General features: G+C 40.4%; 1 protein-coding gene across 1 annotated transcript in view; it reads right to left on the bottom strand.

Moving 5' to 3' along the window:
* Positions 1-24,587, bottom strand: part of Sorcs3 (sortilin-related VPS10 domain containing receptor 3) — a 599,481-nt gene that overhangs the window by 118,684 nt on the left and 456,210 nt on the right. Inside the window, exon 8 of the mRNA NM_025696.3 lies at positions 3,166-3,255. Coding sequence (NP_079972.1) covers positions 3,166-3,255 — 90 coding nt within the window. The remainder of the gene's footprint in view (positions 1-3,165; positions 3,256-24,587) is intronic.

Genomic DNA, 24,587 nt, shown 5'->3' with positions numbered 1-24,587 from the left:
CTATAACACTGCATGGAGCAAGTCATTTCAGTCTCTTAAACAATAGAAAGACCTAGCCTGCCTTCATTCTCTCTGCCCCTAGCTCCTTAGCCCTAATTATGAAAATCTGGGCCAACACTGGCTAATAAAATGATCGATCACCATCCAGCTGCCTTCACAGCAGTCTCGTATTAATGAGAAGTCTATCTGGATGCACTTCTATGAAGGGGCTGCATGCCTGGTTGGATATGCCTCCACAATAAGTCACCATGGGGTTGCTAATCATTAATGGACTGCTCTGTGTAGAAATCAATTCAGGGCCTCATTTGTACCCCACCTGCAGCCACAAGCCTAAGGGACTGAACTATTGCTTTCCTAAGAAGGTTAAAATTTCATAAAATATGCACTCATACTGAGGTAAACATGTTTGTAAATTCCTTACAGTGGAGAGATGGGTTGGAAGGTTCCTGAAACACACATTTTAGGTAAAGGTAAGGAGACTTGAAGGCTCAGGCCTGGAGGTTGGGGACCACAGCATCCTCCTTTAGGAAGATCATGGCTGAATTGTCCCTTTCTTATTCTCTCATACTGGTTTCCTGGCTGGCTTTAGACTAGTTGATGGGTATATCCTGCAGTCACCATCCTGAACAATTTTCTGACAAAATCTACTCGTAGAGAAGCCAGAGTGAAATCAGAAACCAGCCTCTATGTTCCCCCAAGGCTATTTAATATGGAATCTGCCCTTTTCATCAGACATTCTGCCAAACTCTGCAACCAAACATCACAAGGCATATTTTAACTTTATTAAAGGAGCCATTTTTGCTCTTAAAACAAGGCCTTTGCAAGTGTGGTTGGTCTTCCCAAACTCTGTTCTCCAGAGACCAGTGCAACGTTAATTACACACCTTTGCTTAACAAACACAGCATGCCGTTTCTTTGTGTGATCCCCTAAACAATATTGGCATGAGATTCAAAGATGGCTTCAGGTATTCAGAAAAGATGTACATAGGAAATAAAAATGCTGTGTCATGATAGCTGTAGGAGAGACTTTAGTCATCTACGAATTTTGCTATCTGCAAGTATCACAGTACTAGTTCCTCCGAGATAATAAGACATTCTTATATTATCTACCACCCTTGTACTTCTGACCTACCTTTGTTTACAGGTCAAATTCTAGAGATTTTATTATATTATCTTAAACATAATTTTCTCTAGGAAGTTGCCTTCACTATCCACATTCAAGTCGATGCACTTTTGTCTAAAACTGTTCCTTAGACTTCTAGAATCTCCCTGTACTTACACTGGATTACCTAATGGTGCTTCTCTGCCAGACTGACAGCTTTAACTGGCAGAAAATATTTGCATTGCATTCACTATTCAATCCATGGCTAGTTCAATTTAAAAAAAATGGTTTAGTACATTTTATTAAATTTATATTTATTTGATGTTAGCAGGTAAGAGCCATTTGTTACCATATTTACTATTCTAGCTATAGTTCAATTTTTTTAGTAAATGTTTTTAAATATGTTATTAAAGGTATGCTTAATTGATTTCTGTTGCTTTCAAATATTTTGAACTTTATAAAGTGTGCAGAGTTCAAGAAAGTAAGTTAAATCGTGTATGTAACAGCTAGTATAGCTACAACACAATTTATGCCATTAATGCTATACCTAGTCATAAGTATCCAATGCCATCTCGACTGCTGAAACAAATGGCACCATTTGTCTTCATACCACTTCTGAACACAAGCAAGTCAATTGGCAAGCCTTGCTTCCACCTCTGTGTGACTCGGAACTCGGTGCCCCAAAGAGTGGCACATTGGCATGCTCTGTACTTTGAAGTCAAGGACCACAGCAAAGAATCTAATCAAAGTCTTCTTGACCAACTCTTGCCCTTCTGTTACCAACTTGCTTTTTCCCTGAATCAAATCATAGAAGCTGGAAGGAAGAGAATTAGCCCCTTCCAAGGATGAAGCCCTTTACTGGTTGTCTAAGACAGAGTTGCTATCTTACAAACCAGATATACATACAAGCAAACATTTTGGCACAGCAGGTCATATTTATGTATATTTGCATTCACATACACAAACACTCATATAACAAATATAATCAAACTCAACTTGAGAGTCATAAGGGCAGGAGGGAGGAAATGGAGGTAGGATGATAAAATTATCTTTCGAGGGGGAATGGTGGAATTCTATTTCAATTAAAATCGTCAAAAATTAATTTTGGCAAAGAGTAAAAAGAATAGAGAGAGATTGAGTTTTATAATTTGAACCCTCCATCATTTAATGACTTTTAAACAGTACAATGTTTAACAGATTGCCTACTTAAATTAAAGAAAGGTTGAATAAATTAATAAAGAACGAATGAATACACCCACACTGAAAACAAAATACCAAGGGATATAAGGTGATTTATCATCTTATCCCATAATCATCCCGCTCATGCTCAGGTAGCCTTCACACTGTTTCTTAGCCTCATCTTAGAGGCCAGTGTCTTCCTATCCTATGGCATGGCATGAGCATGCCCCAGGATGGCCTCCTGCAGCCCCATTAAGGGATGCCATCACATCCTGGTCTTGTTCACAGTGAATTAACAAGACCCATCTTCACCTAGAAGCCGGTATTCATGTAAAGTGGGACCCATAGAATAAGCTTTATAATCTTCCAGCAGTGGAGGAGTTGAAATGTTAGCACTTGATATTATTGTTCTAGTAAAGTCAGGCTGTTTTATCTACTCAGTGAGCGAGTGGAACACCAACAGGTAGCATGTGTTCATATTTACCCTTGAAATGCAAAGAGGAGCAGGAAAACCAGCAGACTTATCTGTGTACTTTTAGCTACACACGTAACAGCCTTGTTCCTGCTGGACAAACTTATCTTCTGTCTATCAACAGCACCGCTTTTGAAAGGAGTCTGCTCTGAAGCGACCGATTTCAAAGCCAATCTTCCTTTCTCTCTCACTTTTGTCAAAGAGCACAGGATCCTACCACATGCTCGAGTAAGAGGAAATCAAACTCATGCCTGCCGTGCTGCTGAGAAAGAACTATAGTGCTCCCATTCAGTACCATCAACAGTGGCCAAAATCCCTTAGGAGTGCTCCAGACTAAATGCCGATGGCAGGCTGCCTCTCCATTCCTGACTTGGTCTAGCAAGTCTCAAGATAGCAGGTACTATGTGCAATACCTTTGGCAAGGAGTACTTGGGCAGCTTTATCTGGGCAAAGGCTTCTCTTCGATACGACACGTAGTAGCTGGCTCGTCCACCTATTGTTACCTGGATCATGGGAGAAACAAGAAGAGATCAGATGGGGACACAAGTTAGAAAATACTCTCCTGTCCGTAAGTAAAGCCCAATAGGCTCAAAATTCCCTTTTCAGGTCTATCTATTGTTAGTTTTTTGAGTCCCTGCTCCCATGGAACTCTTGAGTATTTCTATGTCCTGGTGCTGATGCACTCAATACACAATTACAATGATAATTCCTGTGCTCCTAAGTAAAATCATAGGGTGATTCTGTATGCTGTCACTGTGCTTTGCAGATGCAACATGCCTAATGTGCATTTTCCACTGAAAACAAAGAAGCTATCAGCATCAGTTTCAATCATGATCTATTTGTTCAGTATCTGTTAGTTTCTAACAATGTATTAATCCATTGCAACCACAGCATCATGATCATAAGCATTGCTTGGAATCTAAATGATTAGCACGACTCAAGCCATCACAACTGGGAAATTTCATTTCATTTCTGATGGTCACACTTTTCCATTCATATTCATAAATCCAGCATTGGACAGATGCTTTTTGATCCTTCCCGTGTGCAAGCTGATTAAAGGCAGTGAAGGTAAGAAGAAAAGTTCAAACATGGAATGTATAAACTTCTGTTTGTTCAGAGCTAGGAGGACAGGAATAAGCTCAGCCACTTCACTTGGCAAAAGATGGATCCTTCATTAGATGACATGGTATCATTCCAAAAATTGGTCCATAAGCCTGCGTTTGTGGAAAAGTCCTGCCAATATGGCACAGCTCTGCGGAGGGCTGCTCTTGGTCTAATTATCCTAACTCAGGGGAAATTAATATTCACAGAAGAAGATAGCATGGCCTGTTCAGAGAAAAGAGCAGGAGGACAATAGCAACCAGGCTGCTGCAGAGGCAATTACTCTAAGCACATGCTTCCTTCTCACCAAGCACATGCTGGACACCAGCCAGGACCTCACTCCTGGACAAAAGCTGGCAGCCATCCTCTGCAACTGCTGGGAGCAGTGGGGTGTAATGTCTCTGTTGAAAGACACCCACCACCCCTCGGTCTGAAGGATGGCCTCCCCCATGGCTGTCTTCCTTTTCCTTCACAGATTGGAAGACCCCAAAGTAGGTACTTCAAGCTCCCAGGTAGGGCAGATGTTAGGCTCAGCATAAATCAGAGTGTGGGAAAAGCCTGGTGCAGATGTTAAGGCTATAAATGAAGAGTGAGTGGTGTTCTCCTTCATGTTTAGGGCTATTGCAGGTCTCTATTTTCTAATGAGATTTTAATTCTAAAACTTTTACTTTTTTAGTTTTCTAAAGCACTTGTCATAAATCTACATTGTTTTTTGTTGTCTTGTTGTGGGTGTTGACATATTGAGATTGATGGTTATGGAGAATTCCTACTTTTTAAAATAATCATTAATTTCATAGACCCGGATTAAAATGCAACTCTTGGGCATGAGCACACTTAGACCTTGCATGAACCTGTGCATTTATTTGTTTGTTTTGATTCTATTTTAATTACAAAATCAAAACATATAAACATACCTGCCAATCAAAACACTAGATCAATAGTTTTGAGTTTTAGCATGTTTCAGAATCACCAGGATGGCTTATTAAAACTCTGACTGCTGAGCCCCATGTCTGATTATATTGAGTTTGGCTGGAGTCAGTCAATGGTCTTTTCTAATAAGTTTCTTGGTGCTGTTGCTGTCTGGGGACCAGACTTTGGATACCAGAGAACTAGATCTTTAACAGCAATCTGCACACACCTCTATGTTCCTCACCTGAACTTCCTGACTGCTATTATTCATAGCGATGATAATTTTAATTGATATGAAAGTCCTATAATTAAACTTTTTAAAATGTCCAATTAAGTAGCACTTAATTCATTCACACTATTGTCCAGTTTTCACATCTATTTTGTCCTAAGGCATTTTTTTCAACCCCAAAGAGGGTTCTCCATTTGAGGTAGCACTTAAGCACCCCAAATACATGCTATACTTAAAGTCTAGTTCTCTATAGAACCTCACTGAATGTGCCCTTTGGCACACATAATCTCACAGAATGTTCATGCTTCAGTAATGAATAGAGATTATGGTTCTTATGGACCATAGAATGCTCTAACATATTAGAGGGCTCTAGGAAGACCATACAGCCCAAGTGCTTCACCAAGTACTTACGCTAGCACAGACTCTCCCACAGGTATTTAGATGCCTCTTCCCCACTTTATCTATGTACCTGTTTGCATTTTCCAAAACTCAATAATGACTAAACCTAAATACAAGCCTCAAGAGTCCATGGAAAGGTCTTAGTTGCCATCAGTTTACCGTGGTCCTGTCAATCAGCTTCTGACCTTTACCTCTTCCTTTTTCTCAGGGCATTCAACGTTTACTCCTGTGGCATATATATTCCTGCAAGTGTTCCGTCATGTCGTATGACCTTCAAGGCTTCCTTCCTTCCCAGACAACACAAGGGCCACAATTTTAATGTTTGCATTTCTTGTAAAATGTTTGTTAAAGTTTAATTCCCAGTGTTATAATATTAAGATGTAGGGTATTTTAGAAGGTGAATAGATGTGAACGCTTGAGCCAATGAAGAGCAACTGAGGCTAATAAAATGATTACAGGTAACTAACTTTACCCCTCTCACCCATCTATCCCTTCTGCCATGTGAGAGCAGAGTGGACAAGACACAAAATCACAGGCAGAGAAAGTGCCCTTACAGACAATGGAGACACCTCTGCCTTGATTTTAGACTCGCCAGCCTCCTGGTCACAATGAAAACTGTAGTCTTGATGTTTATAAGTCACTCCGTTTAAGATTGGTTATCTCGACAGAAGAAATAGTATGACACATAAATTGGCACTGGAAGCGAGCTGTTGCTAAAATATACAAAATATCCACAGAAAGGGCTTTAGAAACTGAAGGGAATCCTAGAAGAGCACACATGGCAATGAACAGAGCCTCAAGGTGAGGCGAGCTTCAGAGAAATCTTCAGTCATCTTAGAAATGATTTAAGCAGTTGTGATCAGCCTGCTAGTGGAAATGAAGACAGGAAATATGATGCCAATGAGAATTCAGATGAAAACCAGGAGTAATGAGTTAGATACTGAAGGACAGTCTACCTTCGAAAAACTTAACCGAAATGGCAGTATGTCCTAGTATGCATGGACAGCTGAATTTCAATGTACAGAGTTAGAAAATTCGTTGGGAGAAACATCTCAGCAAAGGTACAGCTGTGACATGGACCTAGACAGCTTGGAAGATGAGAAAATTAATTTTGAATAGAGTTTGTATTCCACTGGGGAGTGGTAATCAGATATTTAGAAAATTCTGATTGTGGTCATGAAAACAGTTAAAAGATGTGTTTGGGCAAGAAGGCCAAAGGTGCGGTCAAGGAAACATTTCATAAAGAGATTGGGAGGAACAGAAGGAAGGCAGATGGCATTCATTTAGAGGATGGAAGATTGGTCCCTGAGGCATTTGGAAGACTCCCAAAGCTACTACTGACATGATAGGCCCAGAAAACCAGGGTTTTTTGGGCAGAAAGCTTTGAAGGGTTTGGGGCTTGCTATACAGCATCACCTAAGCCTCTCTTTCCCAGGTTATACTACAGATCTCTCTGGCTAGCCTTGTTGGGCCTCATGTGTGGCCCTGGCCAAGTCTCTAGAAAGTGTAAGAAATGGACCTCAAGGTCATTCCTGTGGTACTAACGCTACAGGTGCAGAGTTCAAGGGCTACAGAAGCCTGGCTGCCCCCACCAACTTTCCAAGAATGAGAAGTCCTAGGGACCAGGAAGAGGATGCTGCAGGCATGAATCTTCAGCTGAGTCTTCACTATGATGGGGGTGACAGGAGCATCCACTTGAGAAACTCCCAGTGAAGCCATGGGGCTTAGATTTTTCCTAATTCTCCAGGAGCATACAACAAGTTATGGAACTACAGCCTAGGAGAGCTACAGGTACTCCAATCCAATCAATGAGTGTTGCTGGATGGGCTACACCCAGAAAAGCTATAGGTGTAGCTCAACCTCAAGCTTCCTAGAAGACAGGACAAACCAAGATCATTTTCAGTCATCAGAATTAAAGTAGTTGGATTTATTGGATTTTTGGATCTACTTGAAATCTAGTAATTTTTTCCTACCACTTGCTTTGGTGCCTTTGCGTGGAGATACCTAGCCTATATCTAACCCACCACCCTATTATAATCATATAAGAACCCAGAGCTAGAGAGCAATTTGTCTGAGAGCCAATCACTTCAGTCTCATCCATGTGTGATTTAGATGATCTTTAAATGATACTTTGGCTTTGGACTTTGAGGTTGTAAGTTAAGACTTTGGGGTCTTTAAGATGGAAACGAGGGCATTTTGTACATGACAAAAACCAAGAATTGGACAGAGAATACAGAAAGACTACTATTGACTAAATGTTTAAAATCTCTCCAAGATTTCTTATTAACACCTGATCTATAAATGTAGCAACATTAAGAGGTAGAATCTTTTAGGAAAGACCAAGCTTCATGGAGGTACAAATGCCTTAGAGATGTATGAAACCTCCTTCCTTTCTGTTCTTCTTTGCCTGAAGAGGACAGTGAAGAAGGCCACATTTTGTTGTTGTTGTTGTTGTTTTCTTTAACTGGATATTTTCTTTATTTATGTTTCAAATGTTATCCACTCTCCAGGTCTCCCCTCCTGAAACCCCCTATCCAACCTCCCTCCCATTGCCTATATGAGGCTGCTACCCCAGCCACCCACCCCCAATCCTGCATTCCTGCCTTGGCATTTCCCTAAACTGGGGCATGGAATTCCCACATTATCAGGGGCCTCTCCTTCCATTGATGTCCAACAAGGCCATCCTCTGCCACATATGTGGCAGAGCTATGGGTCCCACCATGTGTACTTTTTGGTTGGTGGTCCAGTCCCGGAGAACTCTGGTAATTTAACACTGTTGCTCCCCCCATGGCGCTTCAAACGCCTTCTGCTCCTTCAGTCCCATTTCCAACTCCTCCATCAGGGACCCTGCACTCAGTCCAATAGTTGGCTGCAATATCAGGAGACATCCATACCAGGCTCCCTGCAAGCACTTCCCGGCATCCTCAATAGCATCTGGGTTTGGTGACTGTATATGGGATGGATATGCCCAGGTGGGGCAGTCTCTGGATGGGAAGGCCACATTTTGAAAGCAGGAGATAAAGCTCCTTCTGGCAATGAATTAGCCTCAAGCTTAAACTTGCTGGCCCCAGAACAGGAGAAATCAAATCTCTAATTTTTAAATAAACTATCCAGATGTGGTATTTTATTGTAGTAATGGAAATGATTGACACAGCTGATCTCCAGGAAGACTATGAATATATGATAATGAGTCAACTAAAGTTTGTTGAGCTTATCAACCACACTCCACAAGTTCCTCAGCTCTTTTATAAATTATCTAGCTATTCTTCATTGCAGCATTATAAAAGGCATATTAGGCCAAGTGACTGGTCAAAGACAAGACAACTAAGAACCTCAGAAAGCTTAGCGCTACAACTGTACCCCTTCTCTAAGTAGCTAGAAGAATCATAACTCTGCCTTACTAATCTCACTATATACCAGAACATATTGGTTTGATTCTTACATCTATTTATTTAAATCATACGAGTAAAGCTTTGCAACTGACCTGCATGTATGCCTTCTCTGCATTCCTACACAAGCCGTTATGACATGGATGGGACATTTTAAAAGTCAGATCTTCTTAGAAGACATGAGGTAACATAAACAAATGTAACAGCAGTTGCCATTCTGTGTCTGTGTTCGGAGCTGGAAGATGCTGCAGCACACAGTTAATCCCATCACATCTATACTTCCCAGGTCAGGAGACTGGATCAAGAGCTCAGCCAATACATCCAACATGGCATGCATAGTCTCTCATAGTTGCAGCCAGAAAGTGAATGCTGGCTTTCCTATTCCTCTCTCTGCGTTAACACTGGCCCAGGAGTGAACAGGAAATTAACACTTACTAACAACTGAATAATGGTTTTCTGGGATTAATCTGCTTCTCCACTAAGACTGTGGGTCTTCCTTCTCCACAGTTTCAGGACTACAGGTGGGCACACAAAATTTCTCTCCATTTCTGTCCAGGCCTGGATAGCCAAAGGCTTATTTCCACCCAGTGTCTTAAGCTCCACATACTCAGGAATGGAGCTACAAAGTGCTATGGAGAAGACCAGCTGATGTATTTGCTGTCTCTCCATTATTATTTGTGTGGCTCTCTGGCAACCACACAGGAAGGAATAAAGTTTAGCCACTATTCATCTATTTTGATGAACTTTTCTCTTCCTTACAAGCAAATTCCCCAGCAGTGTAAATCCCAGAGATTCGTCCTACTCTCCCCGTCAGTGACACCTTTTATTTTACATTTGATGAATGCCATCCAATTATTTGCTCTGGGTCCATCCTTCATGCTAAACACAGAATTAGCTGGGTCTTTTCCTTACTAATGACTGGCTCGTTAATCTGATTTTCTGAATTTCCATTTTACAGGTTTAATTGGGCTCCTGGCCAGTGTAAATGACTCCTTTGGATAAATGTATCGGTCATTAAATATATCTGTCCCTTTTGACTATTCCCATTCTTGCTGTGGCCAAGCTAAACCTGACATATCTTTTATTATTTATTTTCATTCATTGTGTTTCTGAAGGATAGACTTTCCTAGTGTGCAGAGGGAAATGTGCATACCAAAACTGAAATCAAAGCCAGTGAGTTACTTCCTGACCCTCACTGGGAATCCAGCTGTTGAACTTCTGAATTTATAAGCAGACACAGGGAATATGAGAACAGAAACAAATATTTTTGAGTGCTTAACTTTCGTGATATTATTTACTATCCATAATAATATTTGTTAATGTTATTATTTTTAATTATACAACTATTGTTAGATATTAAGTGGATAACATGTCTGGACATTGGTGTCAAGTACTGCTCATCTGTACATACTAGCCTTCTATTTTATGTTTTGGGAATAAAAATGACATGTAATGAAGTTATATCAAATACTCCAAAATACAAGTAAGTAAATGGTAACCCTCAGATTGAAACTTGATATTTATAGTTTTCAAAGCTTACAACAATCATTGAGTGAGACTCCCCAACTTCTCTGTGGAGAGGGATAGATCCCATATCACTCTACTTTTAATTTTGCAGACAGGATGTGCACCAACAATGAAGACCTTTCTTTGTGGAGTCCCTTTCCACTTCTCAGGCCCTGAAAAAGCAATGCTCCATTGTTGCCCATGACTGAAAGGTGTTGCTATCAGAATCTCTGCATAAGAAGGACCACAATGGGAATAAGTTTGATTTATACAAGGACTATTGCTCTTATAGAAAATGACATTTTGAAGCTTTTCCAGTTAGGAGACTGAGCTGGGTCCAATACAATTTGAATATTATAGATAAAGACAAATGGCCACAATGGTAGAAACCTATCAGCTGACTATCACATGGCTCAGCATAGTTTCTTACTCCCTACAGAAGGGAAAGGGATATGTGAACCCTTAAGACGTACAATTACCTTTTTCAAGTCCTTTGCTCATTTATTCCACTTAGTTATTCAAAATAAATCTCAGTGTTTTAAGCCTTTATCCTCTTCTCCACTTAACCACTAATAGAATTCTTTCAAAGAACTTTTTCTTTATTTTAAGAACAAAAGAGACAATATTCTCAATACTGAACCCTAAGATTCCACCTTCATGCCTACAGTCCCACATGCCCAGGAAATCAAGACAGTGAAATCACTACTTCATCTTCAGAGTTTAAGGTCAGCCTGAACAGTAGAGTAACAGTAGAGTGAAACTTACATTTTAAAAATGGGTCAACGAACAGCCATACTTCTCACCAAAACCTTGCTACCATGTCTACACAGATGCTAACTGTCATGGCAGCTTCCTCATGGTAGAAGGAAATGCCTCAGCTAATGTTAGTTTATTTCCCCAAACTGCTTTGCTAAGGTTCCCCCCAACCTGTCAATCCCAATGATGCAACACTTGGAACAACACAACATCCTATCAACAAGTCATCTCCTATGCTAGACTTTTCAGAGTTCAGTGTTTGTCTCACTGGTCTTTGCTTATTTTATAGGCTAGAGGCTCTGTAGTATACCCTCTTTTATATCGTTGTGTCTAGAAAGAGTGAGTCTATTACTTAACACTGTATCTTATACTGAGGCAGGACCTCCTTTAAACCAGATTTGTACATATAACCTTTCACTAGTACCAAATGTAATAGTACTAACATAGCTTCACCAAGAATAGATTTGGGATGAAAAGCTGAAACTGAAGCCAATATTTCTTTCTCTTTCATGACGTGTGTCTATAGGGATGGAAGAGGATGGGGGAGATGAGTAATGAACTTGCCAGTAAAGTCACGTGTCAGAAACTACTGATGAAGCAACTACTACCATTTTCAGCCAGCTCTACTGCTCATCCAAACCATCACCAGACCACTAACCTACCTCCCTGCTTGTTACAAATGCTGGTAGGCAAGAGAAAGTTGATGAGCAAGAAAGCCATGGGACAGTGAGCTCATGATTAGACACAATGGCCAGAAGAATTAATATGCTTAACTCTGACCACCTGTATTTCATCAGATATAACAAAGGAACCCAGTTTCCAATTATGTGTGTCTTCAAAGGGAATACTTTCCCCAATTTTAAAGAATAAATCACATTAGTTGGTACCCTAGAAATGTATCTGAAAATGGTTTCTTGTCCTTGCTGATTTAATGACCTTGAAAATTAATTTAGATTTTTCTCTTCTGAAAAATAAAGATATGACTACTACTTCTGATGATAAAGTATTGTAATAAATTCCTCTTCACAGTATGCATGTGTGCACAAGTGTATGTGTCCAGAGAGAGAGAGAGACAGACAGACAGACAGACAGACAGACAGACAAAGACAGAGAGACAGAGGGAGGGAGGGGAGGGAGAGGTGCTTATTTTATATTACTTGTTCAGGAAAATTGCAGAAAAAGATGCCTGTAGCCATATAATACCTTCTGGAGACTGACTATGTCGTAGTTATATATAGTCACCTGATCATACTGGCCAAGCATAGAACTATGAAATTCTTATTCTTATCTTCAGCCAGGATGACATTCCAGGGGGGAACCAAAAATAGAGAGCACCAACCCTATATGTGTCACAGACTACCATTAATGAATACAAGTTAGTGGCCATAAACAAATTACCTTGGGGAGGGAGGCATCATGGAGTTCATATATTGCTAATGAGTTCAATGGCCTATAGAAAGTGGGCAGTCCCAAAGTGGCAGAGTTCAGACTTCAATGAAGGTTATTATATCCTTATAAGGTCAGCTCCACTAGATAGTCCAGAAGAAGTCTAAATTGTATACTCTGAAGCCTCTCCAAGGGATGACTAGTTTAGGATGAATCATAAAGACCCGTGCCTAGGGTCAACCAATTTCATGGTGGCTTATCCCTCTCGTCCTCCAATTTCCCATCCCATTCATCTTTATTTCCCTCTGAATTGTAGGCTCTTTGTTGATAGCACTCTTCCTGTGCTTACTAGTTGTACAGTAGGAAGCTGGCCCATTTGCCAAACTATATTGATTCTGAAGGTATATAATGTGTCTTATTGCTATCTTGGTCCTCTCTTGGCAAGCTGTATTCATGTAACAGCATCTGGAATCTTTGCAGTGCTCTATGCTCTTAGTTTTTCATTCTTTGCTCTGTTTTCCATTGTTCTTTAGTAATTTCATGCAATATATTTTGATCATATTCGTTCCCCTCAATGACTCTTCCCCGATCTTGCCTCACCTTCCAATTCAACTTTATATAATTTCTTTCTCTTAAAACACACACACACACACACACACACACACACACACACTCACACACACACACACACACACACGCCACCACCGTCACCACTATCACCATGGAGTCTAATTTTATTATTCTGATTCTCATTTGATTCTAATACAATCCAAAAGATTTAATTACCATCATTTTATAGTTAAAGGGCCCAAGGTCCAAGCAGACTACTTTAGGTCACTTTGTTGATTAAACTTGGGGATCAAGGTAAACCTCCAAACTTCTGACATTTAACCCCAGGCTTTTTTTCATTTTTCTTTACATCTAAAATCTATGTTTCCTGAGTCTAAAAGGAAAGGAAAACAGAGATGAGAGACCATTGCATGGGTTGTAATATAAGTGAGTAGTGATCTTACATCAAATATTCCTCTGAGTGGTTGATAAAAATTCAACATGGAAATCAGGAGCTGTAAGAACGTTCACCTGCCTGTGGGAAACAGAGCAGCTGATGACAAGATGTTCTTAGCCAACCAGTGCAGAATCCACATATTAATTAATGCTGTGAGCTAGTTTACACTACCATTTGAACTTTCTCATGTGAGTCAGTTCACACTATCATTTGAACTTTCTCCTGTTTGTGGACTACTTGGCAGATAATGGTTCTGGCTTCACTGTTATATGTATCATTTATCAACAGGCAGGGACGTGGTGAGCACCTCTGTGCCATGACTGGGTCAGCTATTGCCATGGAGGCAGTGACATCAAGAAGTCCGCCATCCTTTGGAAAGGCAAGAGTACTATACAAGGTGTACCAACAACAATGAAAAAGAATTGACAGTACCACGCCCATCCTCACCCCTGGCAGGATGAAGGCTAGTTTCTGTGACATTCCCTGCACAGAACATCCATGGTCAGGTGAACTTAGTCTAATGCACCTTTCTATAATTAGAATGGATTAGTGTTGGATACTGTGGGCACCACACCCATCCTACTGATGTTCGCAGAAACATCAAGGGACAAGAAAACACAAGGCAGCAAAGTCATAGGATGAGCAGAGGTCTAAGCTGGTTTTAACTACATAATGTTTGACCCCAGAGCTTGGGGATATAGACACCCTTTTACATCATCATCCACAGTGTGTCACATATAAATGCTCACACACATGCATGCACGCATCCAACCCCAAATACACATACACTTCTACACGAGATCATATGTAATATACAAAAAAGTGTGATTTATAATCCTGCAGGCTTGGAAGAATTGATCGATAACAATGAAGGGTATTCTGCTTGCTGAATGGGGATGATAAGACATACAGATGAGAGAGGTCAGACAGGTGGGATTGCTCTAAGTGACAAATGGGGAGGGGATCAAAGGAAAAGATGGGGAAAGGGTATGACATAACCTAGAGAGGGAAAGAAAGAAGAGGAAGGAATCCAGAAAATCTAGAGCTGCACATGAATGGATGGAAATCTCCATTACGCTGGGATACTCTGAAATTTCAGAATATTCTGTGAATGAAGAAAATCAGTAGGATCTAAAAGCAATAGAAGAAGGCAGAGGGAAGGATGCTGAGAACTGTAGTGTCTCTAATGGAGGAGAATCACCTCCCATTCATGTCACAAGCATGTCTGACTGTTCAAGGGAAGAAGTAACGTATCCCTTGCATCTTTTCCCTCTCATACAGAGAACACCTAAGAAGCAATTACACAGTACCATGAAATACTAAGCACAACCACATTCAGAGTTCTGAGTATTTTTTCCTGTGTTATATCTGGAAGCAAAAGGCAGCCGGCAGCCAGGAAACCTGCAAATTTATCCCAGGGAACTGGACACCAGGCCTTGGGAAGGAAGACTCTGCTCTGATTACCACAGCATGTCTTTCCAAAGTGCCTATCTCTTCCAAAAGTATTCCTCACAGAAGAAGGTGCAAGCAATCAGGAGTAAGAAGGCTTAGAGAGCCATGGGGCTGCAGTTCAGCTCTGGTTCCTGTGAAGTATGCCCTCAGCTAGAGGAAAACCAGAAGTGGATGATGCAGATTAAAGGATCAAGCAATTCTAAAATGGAAAAAAAGCAGAGGCAAAGCCAGGCCTGCTGCTGTTGTTGTTGTTGTTATTGTTGTTGTTGTTGTTGTTTTCAATGGAGGCTTGCGCTATAGCTTCAAATCTAGAAGAACAGCATAGAATAAAGTTGAGACAATATGGGAAGGGGGAGCCAAGAAGGGTGGGAAGGAGTGGCTGACTAAGAAGAAGTATATTTCCAATGCCTCCTCTCCCCAGGCACTGGGCTAGGTTCTAGCAGAGCTGCTGTGTCTCAGAGCTCTGGCCGCTCCATGCCACTCCTGAGCTCTGGCTTTTAAACCCAGCAGGTCTGCCTGCTAGCACCCACCCCGCCCCAGGATGGCAGGACTAATCAAACTCATCCTTTAAACATCTTCATCCTATTACTTTCATAATCAGCTTCTAATGTCCTGTTCGATAGCTGTGGGGCCAGCTAGACCCAACACTTGAACAGCTGCTTGGGCTGTGGAGCTATTCTCTGCGCCATTGATCACAAGGACAAAAATCAATCCTGGCTAAGAAGAAAGAAGTTAAAAATAAATTGCGGGGATTGATTTCTGTTCAGACCTTCTGACTCCCAATTTAGGAAGGGGGAAGGAAGACTGTACATGTGTGTGTGCGCGCGTGTGGATCCTTCTGTCATGAAATCACTTCCTACATCTCAGGCTCAAGTGCAAACTCTGAAGGTATTTTATATATTCGTGTAATTCTCTTTTAATGGATGTTCTGTGCTATTTATTTTTGCTTCTTAATAACTATCAGAGGTAAGAATTAACTTAAAGCATCAACTTCCCGCTAAAGTAGAAGTAAAAGGTGTGATCAGAGAGCGTTGGTTCACTTGGCGAAGTGCATGCTGCTCTGTGAGCATGAGGATTAAGAGAAGGTAAAAGGTGAAGAAAATTTCCAGCATCCAAACGGAAAATTACGTGTGATGGTGAGTGAGTGAGATCTCAGTACCAAGAAGACTGAGAACAGAGCATCCCTGAGGCTTGTTGTCTGACTGGTCTAGCTGAATCAGTGAGCACTGGGGTCAGTGATAGACCCTGTCTCAGAAAATAGGATGGAGACTGAGCTCTATCTGCCCTAGAAACACACACACACGCACACAAGCACACACACACACACACACACATGCACGCATGCACGCACACGTATAGAGGGGTTGAGGGAGATAAAGCATGGAACATTATGCTTGCCTGTTATCCCAGTGCTGAGGAAGCTAAAGCTGGAGAGCTCTTGATTTGAGTTCAGATTGAGCTATGTAGAAAAAAAAAATCCAAAACAACAACCAATAGAAGAAAAGCAAGCTTTGTCTAGTTCATTACCACATCCCCAGTGTGTGGCTACTGTGCTTTGTGGATAGTAACAACTTCAGAAATATCTGTTCATAGGGTAAATAAATGAATAGATTCCTATTTCTGTCCCTCGCCACTATGTAGATTTGTTCATGGATTTAGCAGACTATGCAATTATTATGTGTGATCCCTCTCTCCCTAGATTATAAACCCTCCTATGGCAGGTACTATGTTTTCCTTATTTGCATATTTATTTCTATATGCGTGATCTCCAGGGAGAATAACCTTATTTACTTTTGGACTTTTTTATTTCATATTTACTCTGTTATTTCTTTCTCTGTGTATGTGTTCTCCAAGAAGCTGTGCTGGGGAATGAAGAAAAAAGAAAAGATTCAGCAATTCTGTATGAGATCTAGCAACAGTGCAAATATATCCTTCCTCCACATAATTCTTATATTGAAGATACAAGATATGGAAATCCCCCTGAGTAACATGCCCTTCCTTTGGGACTAAAAGGGACAACCTATATGGTGAGCAGATCATCAGAATTTTAGAATGAGAAATTATCAGAAGGTCCTGTCTGGAGTCAAATGACCCATTGCTTCCCAATACAGGCGCTCTGAAATGTTAAGATTCGTATGAGTGACATGAGGGTGTTTCTAAGTGGACAATGCAAATTCTGGAGGTGTGTTGAAGCTGTATCGACCCTTACCCTTGTAAAGTAGCTTCAACTCACATGCATCTGGCCTTTATTTTTAGACTTCCCTGATTCTTTTGTCTCAAAGGTAGTTCCGAATCAGCCAGAGCACCATAAAGTACCAATGATCTTCTTAATGCAACCACTCATCTCGTAAAACAACAAATGAGCTTTATAGATGATTCGTGGTGGCTCCAGATCACAGAAGTTAATGATAAAAATGCAATCACGCCAAGGAATACTGCCCCTCAGTTGTCTATCTTTCCATGGCATACCAGTTTCCTCTCATGGAAGGTTCTTTGCCTTGCACACTGTGCCTAAGCTGGCCTGTCAAGTAATTCCCCTACTGTTATTCTCCTTCAGTGCATTCTGTCACAGAAACAGGGCTTTCTTGTATGTTTTTGAGGATTTCTCATAAGCAACACAGAGAGATGAATGACTTCCTCCGTCATTTACCATCAAACAAAGAGAAGCACAGTGACTTCTCCATAAATGATTGAAAATTCAATGGACAAATGAGAGGGTAAAGAAATTTAACTGCCAATTGGTACTTCTTCCTTTGATTGAACCTATCTGAACCGATGAGATCTAATCAGGCTGTCTGATTAATCACTGTTTTTTCTATGGTGAAATTTCAGAAGCCTCTCTTCTCATTGACAATGAGCAGAATCAGAGTTTCAGCCCTAAGAGCTGCTTGCAGAAATCCAAAATGTTTGCTCACCACATTAGGTAGGTTTGAAGTTAAGAGCAAAGTGATTAAAAAATTTAAAAGCTGAAACTCTGAAATTAATAGACATATATATCCTAGTTAGAAGGGTAATGGAAAGAGAACAGACTTAATAGCCTACTTCTCAGTCAACAACCCAGCTGCCTTCATTTTCACCATGCTGGGTTTTACAACAGCATAATTATCTTTAATAGGAAAAGGCTACAGAAAAGAGATTCTCCTGGGAGCTGGGGAATAGAGGAATCAGTGTCCAGGAATTGCAGAGACTTGGCGGGGAATTAAAATGGGGACACTAAGCCAAGTCACAAATCCAGGTTCCTCTGAATCTTCCAAGGGGATCCAAAGAAAACTAGATTCCCAGATTTAAAATGTAGCAAGAAAAGTATCCAATGAGCAACAAGAGAAAGAGTAGAAATGTTGACTTGAAGGGTGCTTTGCCACTGTTACTGCATCGTCACTTTGTATCCCTGGGATGGGTGTGTGAGCATTATCTCTCAGAGACTCAGGAATGACCACATTGTACAGAATGTCATTACGCTTTTATTTGGTTGGTGATACAGTAAGTTTCTAATATGAAACAAGATTTTCATATCAGGGAGTAGATGAGACTTTCCTCCCCTAGAAGGTACAGAAATTGGGCAACACCCACCTATTTTTGTTGTTAAAGCCTCCCAGAAGAGCACCTGAGACTTATTCAGTGCTAATGAGAAGAAAAACGAAACATAAACTAGGCTGTTGTCTTCATTATGTTTTAAAAGCTCCAGCATCCCAGAGGTCACATTTAGGCTCCCATTTCTTTAGCTACACGACAAAGTGGGATTCTATACACCACAGAATCTTGGTTACTCCCACTGGAAAGTTTAAAACAATATAATATTTATCACATAAAAGCTTGTGAACATTGAAATTATTTTAAAGAAAATAAAGCCAAACACTCATATCAGATACACATTCGGCATTAAGAGGACATGAGGTCCTGTTCTTAGAATAACTTTTTTTTTTTCAGTTTGCTGATGGTTGGGAAAGAATTGTGTGGTCAGGAATAAAAGAACATCCCAAGGGTCACTGCTTCTAAGCTGAAAATGGCAGGCTTCCCGACTGTGTGGGAGATTGTAAAGGGTGTGGCTAGTATCTACTTTGAACTGATGATGGAAAATCCCATGTGTTGTCTTAGTCCACACATCTACCCTTCTGACCAGGGCTCAGAGGCTGTCTCTAATGATAAGAAGCTCTATACTTAGCCACCATGAGTGACATTGTCCAATCATTATTTAGATAATCCTGCCATTTCTTCGGTATGGAGAAGCTACTGCTAGTTTTCCCAACTAACCACAACAATTCAACCTTCTATATACCTATTCACAATTGATCAAGGCCCAATCAATAGATGGTAATGCATATCTGGCACTGTAAACGAAGCTAGTAACTACCTGTAGCTGCAGTAGTCACAAACCCAATATGAAACCATTTTCTTAAATCAATTTTTTTTCTGATAGGAGTCTAACATCCCACTGAATAGTGTGGCTCATCTTTACTAAAGAAGATTCTATTTTACAACTGACAAAGGCTGCTGAAAATGCAGATCTGGTCAAAATGAAGCAATTACAGGAGTTAGGGAGCTCAGACCCAACTGGTACATCTACAATGCAGCCTCTGTATCAAATATCAGAGAACACTGTGGAAGCAGGGACAAAAAGATTTTAAGAGTCAAAGGATGCTGCCACTAGCTATAAGATGCTGTCTTCTAGAACTGACAAGGACACTACTTCTGTGAATTTTCCAATAGGGTTGCCTAAACAAGACATTCAAAATGACCATACAAGTTAACATGCCAATATGAGTGGGGAAAATTCCATAAAGCCCCACCCCTAGAGGAAGAGCTATGAATCATTAATAGCTGCTGAGAGAAAGAAAGTCAGTTTTCTCTAGGGAACATTACGACATAGTAATAATTCAAGAAGTGATCATGGATTCCAAAGGTGGGGAAATGGAAGAATCAAGTGGTAAAAGTTATGTGACTATAGTTCTCATCTATGAAATTCTTTTTTTTTTTTAAGGAGCAATATTTTCTAGTTCCATCCATTTGCCTGCAAAACTCAGGATGTCCTCATTCTTAATAGCTGAGTAATATTCCATTGTGTAAATGAACCACATTTTCTGTATCCATTCTTCTGTTGTGGGACATCTGGATTGTTTGCAGCTTCTGGCTATCACAAACAAGGCCACTATGAACACAGTGGAACCTGTGCCCCTGTGGCATTTGGACATAATTCATGCTGAAAGAGTGGGTAGGATGGGTTTCCTCAAGGTATGATGCAAACATAGAAAGAGAACTAAGATAAACATTGTAAAGGCCAAAGCAGAAAGAAGGAGGGCCGAGGGAAAGCCTCCTGTGTAGCAAGTATGGTGATACCAGAAAGGAATGTGAAAAGTATATACTATTTAGAATGGTGTTGGAAGAAGGGTGCTCCAGGATTGTCAGGGCAGTCAGGAGTTCTGCAGATAGGCTAGCCAAGTTAATCACTGAGAAACATTGTAAGTATATAATTCACGGGCATCTCTGATAAACTCAGCCAAAGCAATTTTAGTGGAGTGGCAGAGGCAGTCCCAGGTGGGTTTCAGAGAGGGAAATGGGAAAAAAGGAAGATGAATACAGATGGTGCTCAATAAATTGCTGGCAAATGAAATATGAGATTTGTATAAAGAGGTCAGAGAAAGTTCAGCTTTGCTTTGTTACTTAAGAATGGTAGAGATTTGAAAATGTGTGAATACTGATGGAAGTTCCAAAATAGGCATTAGTGATTTAAAGATACAAAAGAAACTGAGATGGATTGCTAGCCTAAGACTCTGTGAAAGAGAGGAAGAAAGGAGTTTAGTATTTGAATTGAGAGACTGGTGCCTTTGTTTCTGGCATCGTTCACTGTACCCATTATTCCGACTATATACTAGTTCCCATAGAAATATCTGAGTCTTCCAAGGAGAAGTGAAGCCTGAGTAAGAACAACCACATACATAGTTTTTAATTTCATTTGGTGAGAAATGGTCCAGGAATAGAAAGCATGCAATTGGGAATCAAGGAGTAGAGGGGAAGAGAAAGCCATTGCAAGCAAATCACTAACTTGCTATCATAATGGTTCAGTACTACTGGGGTCCTATCAAAGAAAACTTCTAGCACATGAAGCTTAAAGTTGTTCACCCGGAATGGGAGGGGAAGATGCTAAGACAATACCTACTGACTCTTAGAAGATGTATTGTCAGAGGTTCTAGACATCCTCAAGGTTTGTGTCTGCCTCAGAATGGTCAAGTGGTCTCTTGTGAAGATATAAATTGAGGATAAATGCGCTGCAGAACAAAAAGCAAGGGACCTGCAGGGTAGCTAAGGCACGCTGATAACATGCAACCCTTATTCACAGCTGGTGATGGAGGCCAACATGAGCCAGAAGGATGAGCAGTGGAACCTGGAAGATGTCCTGCAGATCCACTGAGTAGCATCCTTACATGCGCACAGCAGCACTCTGCATTTATTACTGAGACCATCTTAAATACTAGCAGGAACTAGTACACCAAGCCACCAACTTCAATATAAGCCGGGTCCCAACCACATGGCTGCAGAGGGATTGTCCTTGGTCCTGGATATGTAAAACACATGTACTTAAGATTCGGGAAGTGTTTCAAGTGTGTACACCTAAGCATATCTTTGTTAGACTTCTTATGAAGACTATCTCTTTCTTTTTAATTTCCCTTAAAACTTCTGGGTTGTAATTGTGTCCCTAATGATGAAATTGCTATTTATTTAACATCTGAAAAGCTTTCCCATTAAAGCTGAATTAATATCATTTAAAATATCACCAAATAGTTTTCTTTGAATAATTACATGCTATTAATTACTGCCACAGGGCTTTTCTTCCTATCAGAAAGAGAACAATTAGAGAAATAGTAGCTACACCATAGGGACATCTCCATGTCCCATGATGATGTATAAAGTGGTCTCTTCAATAAAGTATCAAAACCTTGATGAACCAAGACCAAGACGTTACACATCTTAAAAGATAATTAAGGCTCAGAACATATCTTGTCTCGTGAGATTTTTTTTTTATGACAGCACCGTGGAAGTTACATAGGAAGATTTTTATCCTGCACATATGTTGAACCATGAGCTGACCCCAGGAATAATTTAAAAATGAGTTTGGCAAAGAGATTGAGTAATCTTTCATTTGACAGGCTTTAGGAAAAAAAAAAACCTTAAAAGAGGGTCTATATACATACACAGAAGAGTAAAGCTGAGTTTAGTGTGTGGATTAGTGATGATGTTTGCCTTTTGTAGGGCTTTGTAGTTTTCAAAGCACTTCAACTGCTTATTAGCAGCTCCCTTGATCCTCACAACAACCTTCCAATTTGCACAGGGAAAGTAACATGATTCCACTCTACAGAGAGGAGAAGATGAGTGCTCTGAGACTCCATGGAACTTGTCAGTGTTCCCTGGCTGGTACAGAGCAGATCCCTGAATACAGAGGGGGTCTTAAAAACCAGAGCCCTTTCCCTCACCTCAGACCCCTGGCTCCTTGAGTCATAAATACTTGCAGGGCAGGGACAATGTCTTTTGCCTCTGCCATGTCCCATTCCACTTAGCATATTTTATGGGGCTCAGTAGAGATCTATCTCTTAGCATTGAACACTCATTAATGGCCAGTACTTATGAGACATAAGGTATGGTGATACCTTATAACATAGCTACGTTTCTCTGTATATGCATGAAATTCTTAAAATGCAACAGCAACCGGTTGGCTTGATTGTGGAATCATAGTCATTCAAGAAGCAGTCTGTCCATTGCTCCATCCTCATTAAAGTGGGGGTTTCCTCTGGACTGCATCCAGAATACTACTAGGAGTTGAAAGTAGTAATTGGTAGTAAATATATCTATACCATAATGTCTGTCCCTATGAAATTTTCATAACAGCTTACAAAAGATCCAGGATGTTAGTGTCTTTTAGGGAGGGTGTTGGACAACTTGGTTAGACTCCTACTGTGCTGATTTTTGTTTTCATTTCTGTAGAACAGAATCATGCCACTTGCTCTATACAAATTGTTGTAAGACATACAGGAGCTTCAGAGAGTGTATATAAACCCTTCTAGAAGCACTTTTAGGAACCCTCTGATCTCTTCACTATGTCCAGCAACTAAAAGGAGTTCTTTTTCCAAAGTATTTAATTTTCTATGTGTAACCACCCAGGACAGGATCAAGATCACCTAAGAAAGCAAGGGAAACAACTTGTCTTAGGTAAAAGGCACAGAGATTAGAAAGTGTGTGGGTAATAACTTCAGCAGTCAGCAAGGTTTTCCCTCCTTCAAATGTTCATTTACTCTTCCATTCGAGCTTGTCATTTCTATCTGTAATTAATCTAACTTCCCTTGCATTTTAGATACTCGAAGGGATACAAGTGAATGTGAGTGACAGTTTACTCAGCGAGTGAATGAAGCCTCACATGAAAAGTGACCTCATGTGCCCTGCCATCATGAGAAGCTAGGACAGAACTTCGTGTGATCTACAGCGGATATAAGAAACCTTATAAAGCCATGTTTTTTGATTATCCAAGTCCCTAGTAGCCAGGGTATGAATCCTTTTGCTGGAGGAATTTTAGAATGATTGTTGCGGAACTAACTGTTCTCTAGACTAACAACTAGAAAAGCTATTCTATAAGGATGAATGACAGGATTGTCAATCAACTTGACTCAGAAGGAATCAACTTTAAGTGCCCACCCCCCAACCTCGCCCTTACCTATGGAAGACAGGCTGTTTCTTTTATCTATGTGGAGCACCGGACTTTCAGGCCAATTCTTTCCCAGTAAAGCATGGCTCTCTGGGAAGAATTAACACATTTTGATTTCATTAAGAAACCCAAGACAGAAAAGGCACCAACAGGTTAGCGGATAGCACAGCGTCTTGTACAGCTTGCCCTAGCGTGGCTAGAGTGCAAGCGTAAGGTCCCCTCCAGTGAAGCCACTGCTTGGCCACTCCTGAAATACAAGGTGAGCTAAAACCTTTGCAGTTTATAAAATCTCCTACCACACACAGAACATAGGACTGAGAATAATAGATCTAGGAAAGACAATTTTTATTGGTTATGGGAAAAGCTTTTCTTTGGAGGTACAATAGAGAAGATGTGAAATTTTCATGTGAAATTAACATCATAGTGAGAAGTGTAATGGATTAATCAAATGCTTCTTATTAGTTAAAGGTTGCCTGGATTTTGCTGTTTCACTGTACTCTCCAAGCTATAGAGTACTTACTCATGTTAGAGGTTTTCTGGGATTTTGCTGTTTAACTGTACTCTCAAAGCTATAGAGTACTTACTCATATGCAGAGAAGATGTGGCCTTGGTCTCACCTGCTTTTCTAGTGGCTGTCTACTTATAAAAGTGGCCTGACCTCTGATCAATGTAGTCACCAGTATTTTATCATTGACTTTTACACACACTAGCATCAGAACCCAGTGGTTAAATGAACGCAACTCAAGCAAAACAATAAAAAGAGTGAACAAAACTGTTACTCTCTCGAAAGAAGTACTAAGCCAATGAGATTAGTTCCCTACAATTCTCTCCTACTCTTATTATTATTTTTAATTTCTGAAATGATACATAAATCCAGAAAATTACACATATTTTGGGGGTACAATGCAGTGTGCTACTATCTGTGTATATTCGTATATTGTACAATGCTCAAATCAGGGTAAACACCCCACCCATCCCCACCCCTACCCAAACATATACACATATTCAGGCGC

Source organism: Mus musculus, chromosome 19 (assembly GCF_000001635.26).
Source record: "Mus musculus strain C57BL/6J chromosome 19, GRCm38.p6 C57BL/6J".
Lineage (NCBI taxonomy): Eukaryota > Metazoa > Chordata > Mammalia > Rodentia > Muridae > Mus > Mus musculus.
This window is presented reverse-complemented; position numbering and strand designations above follow the sequence as displayed.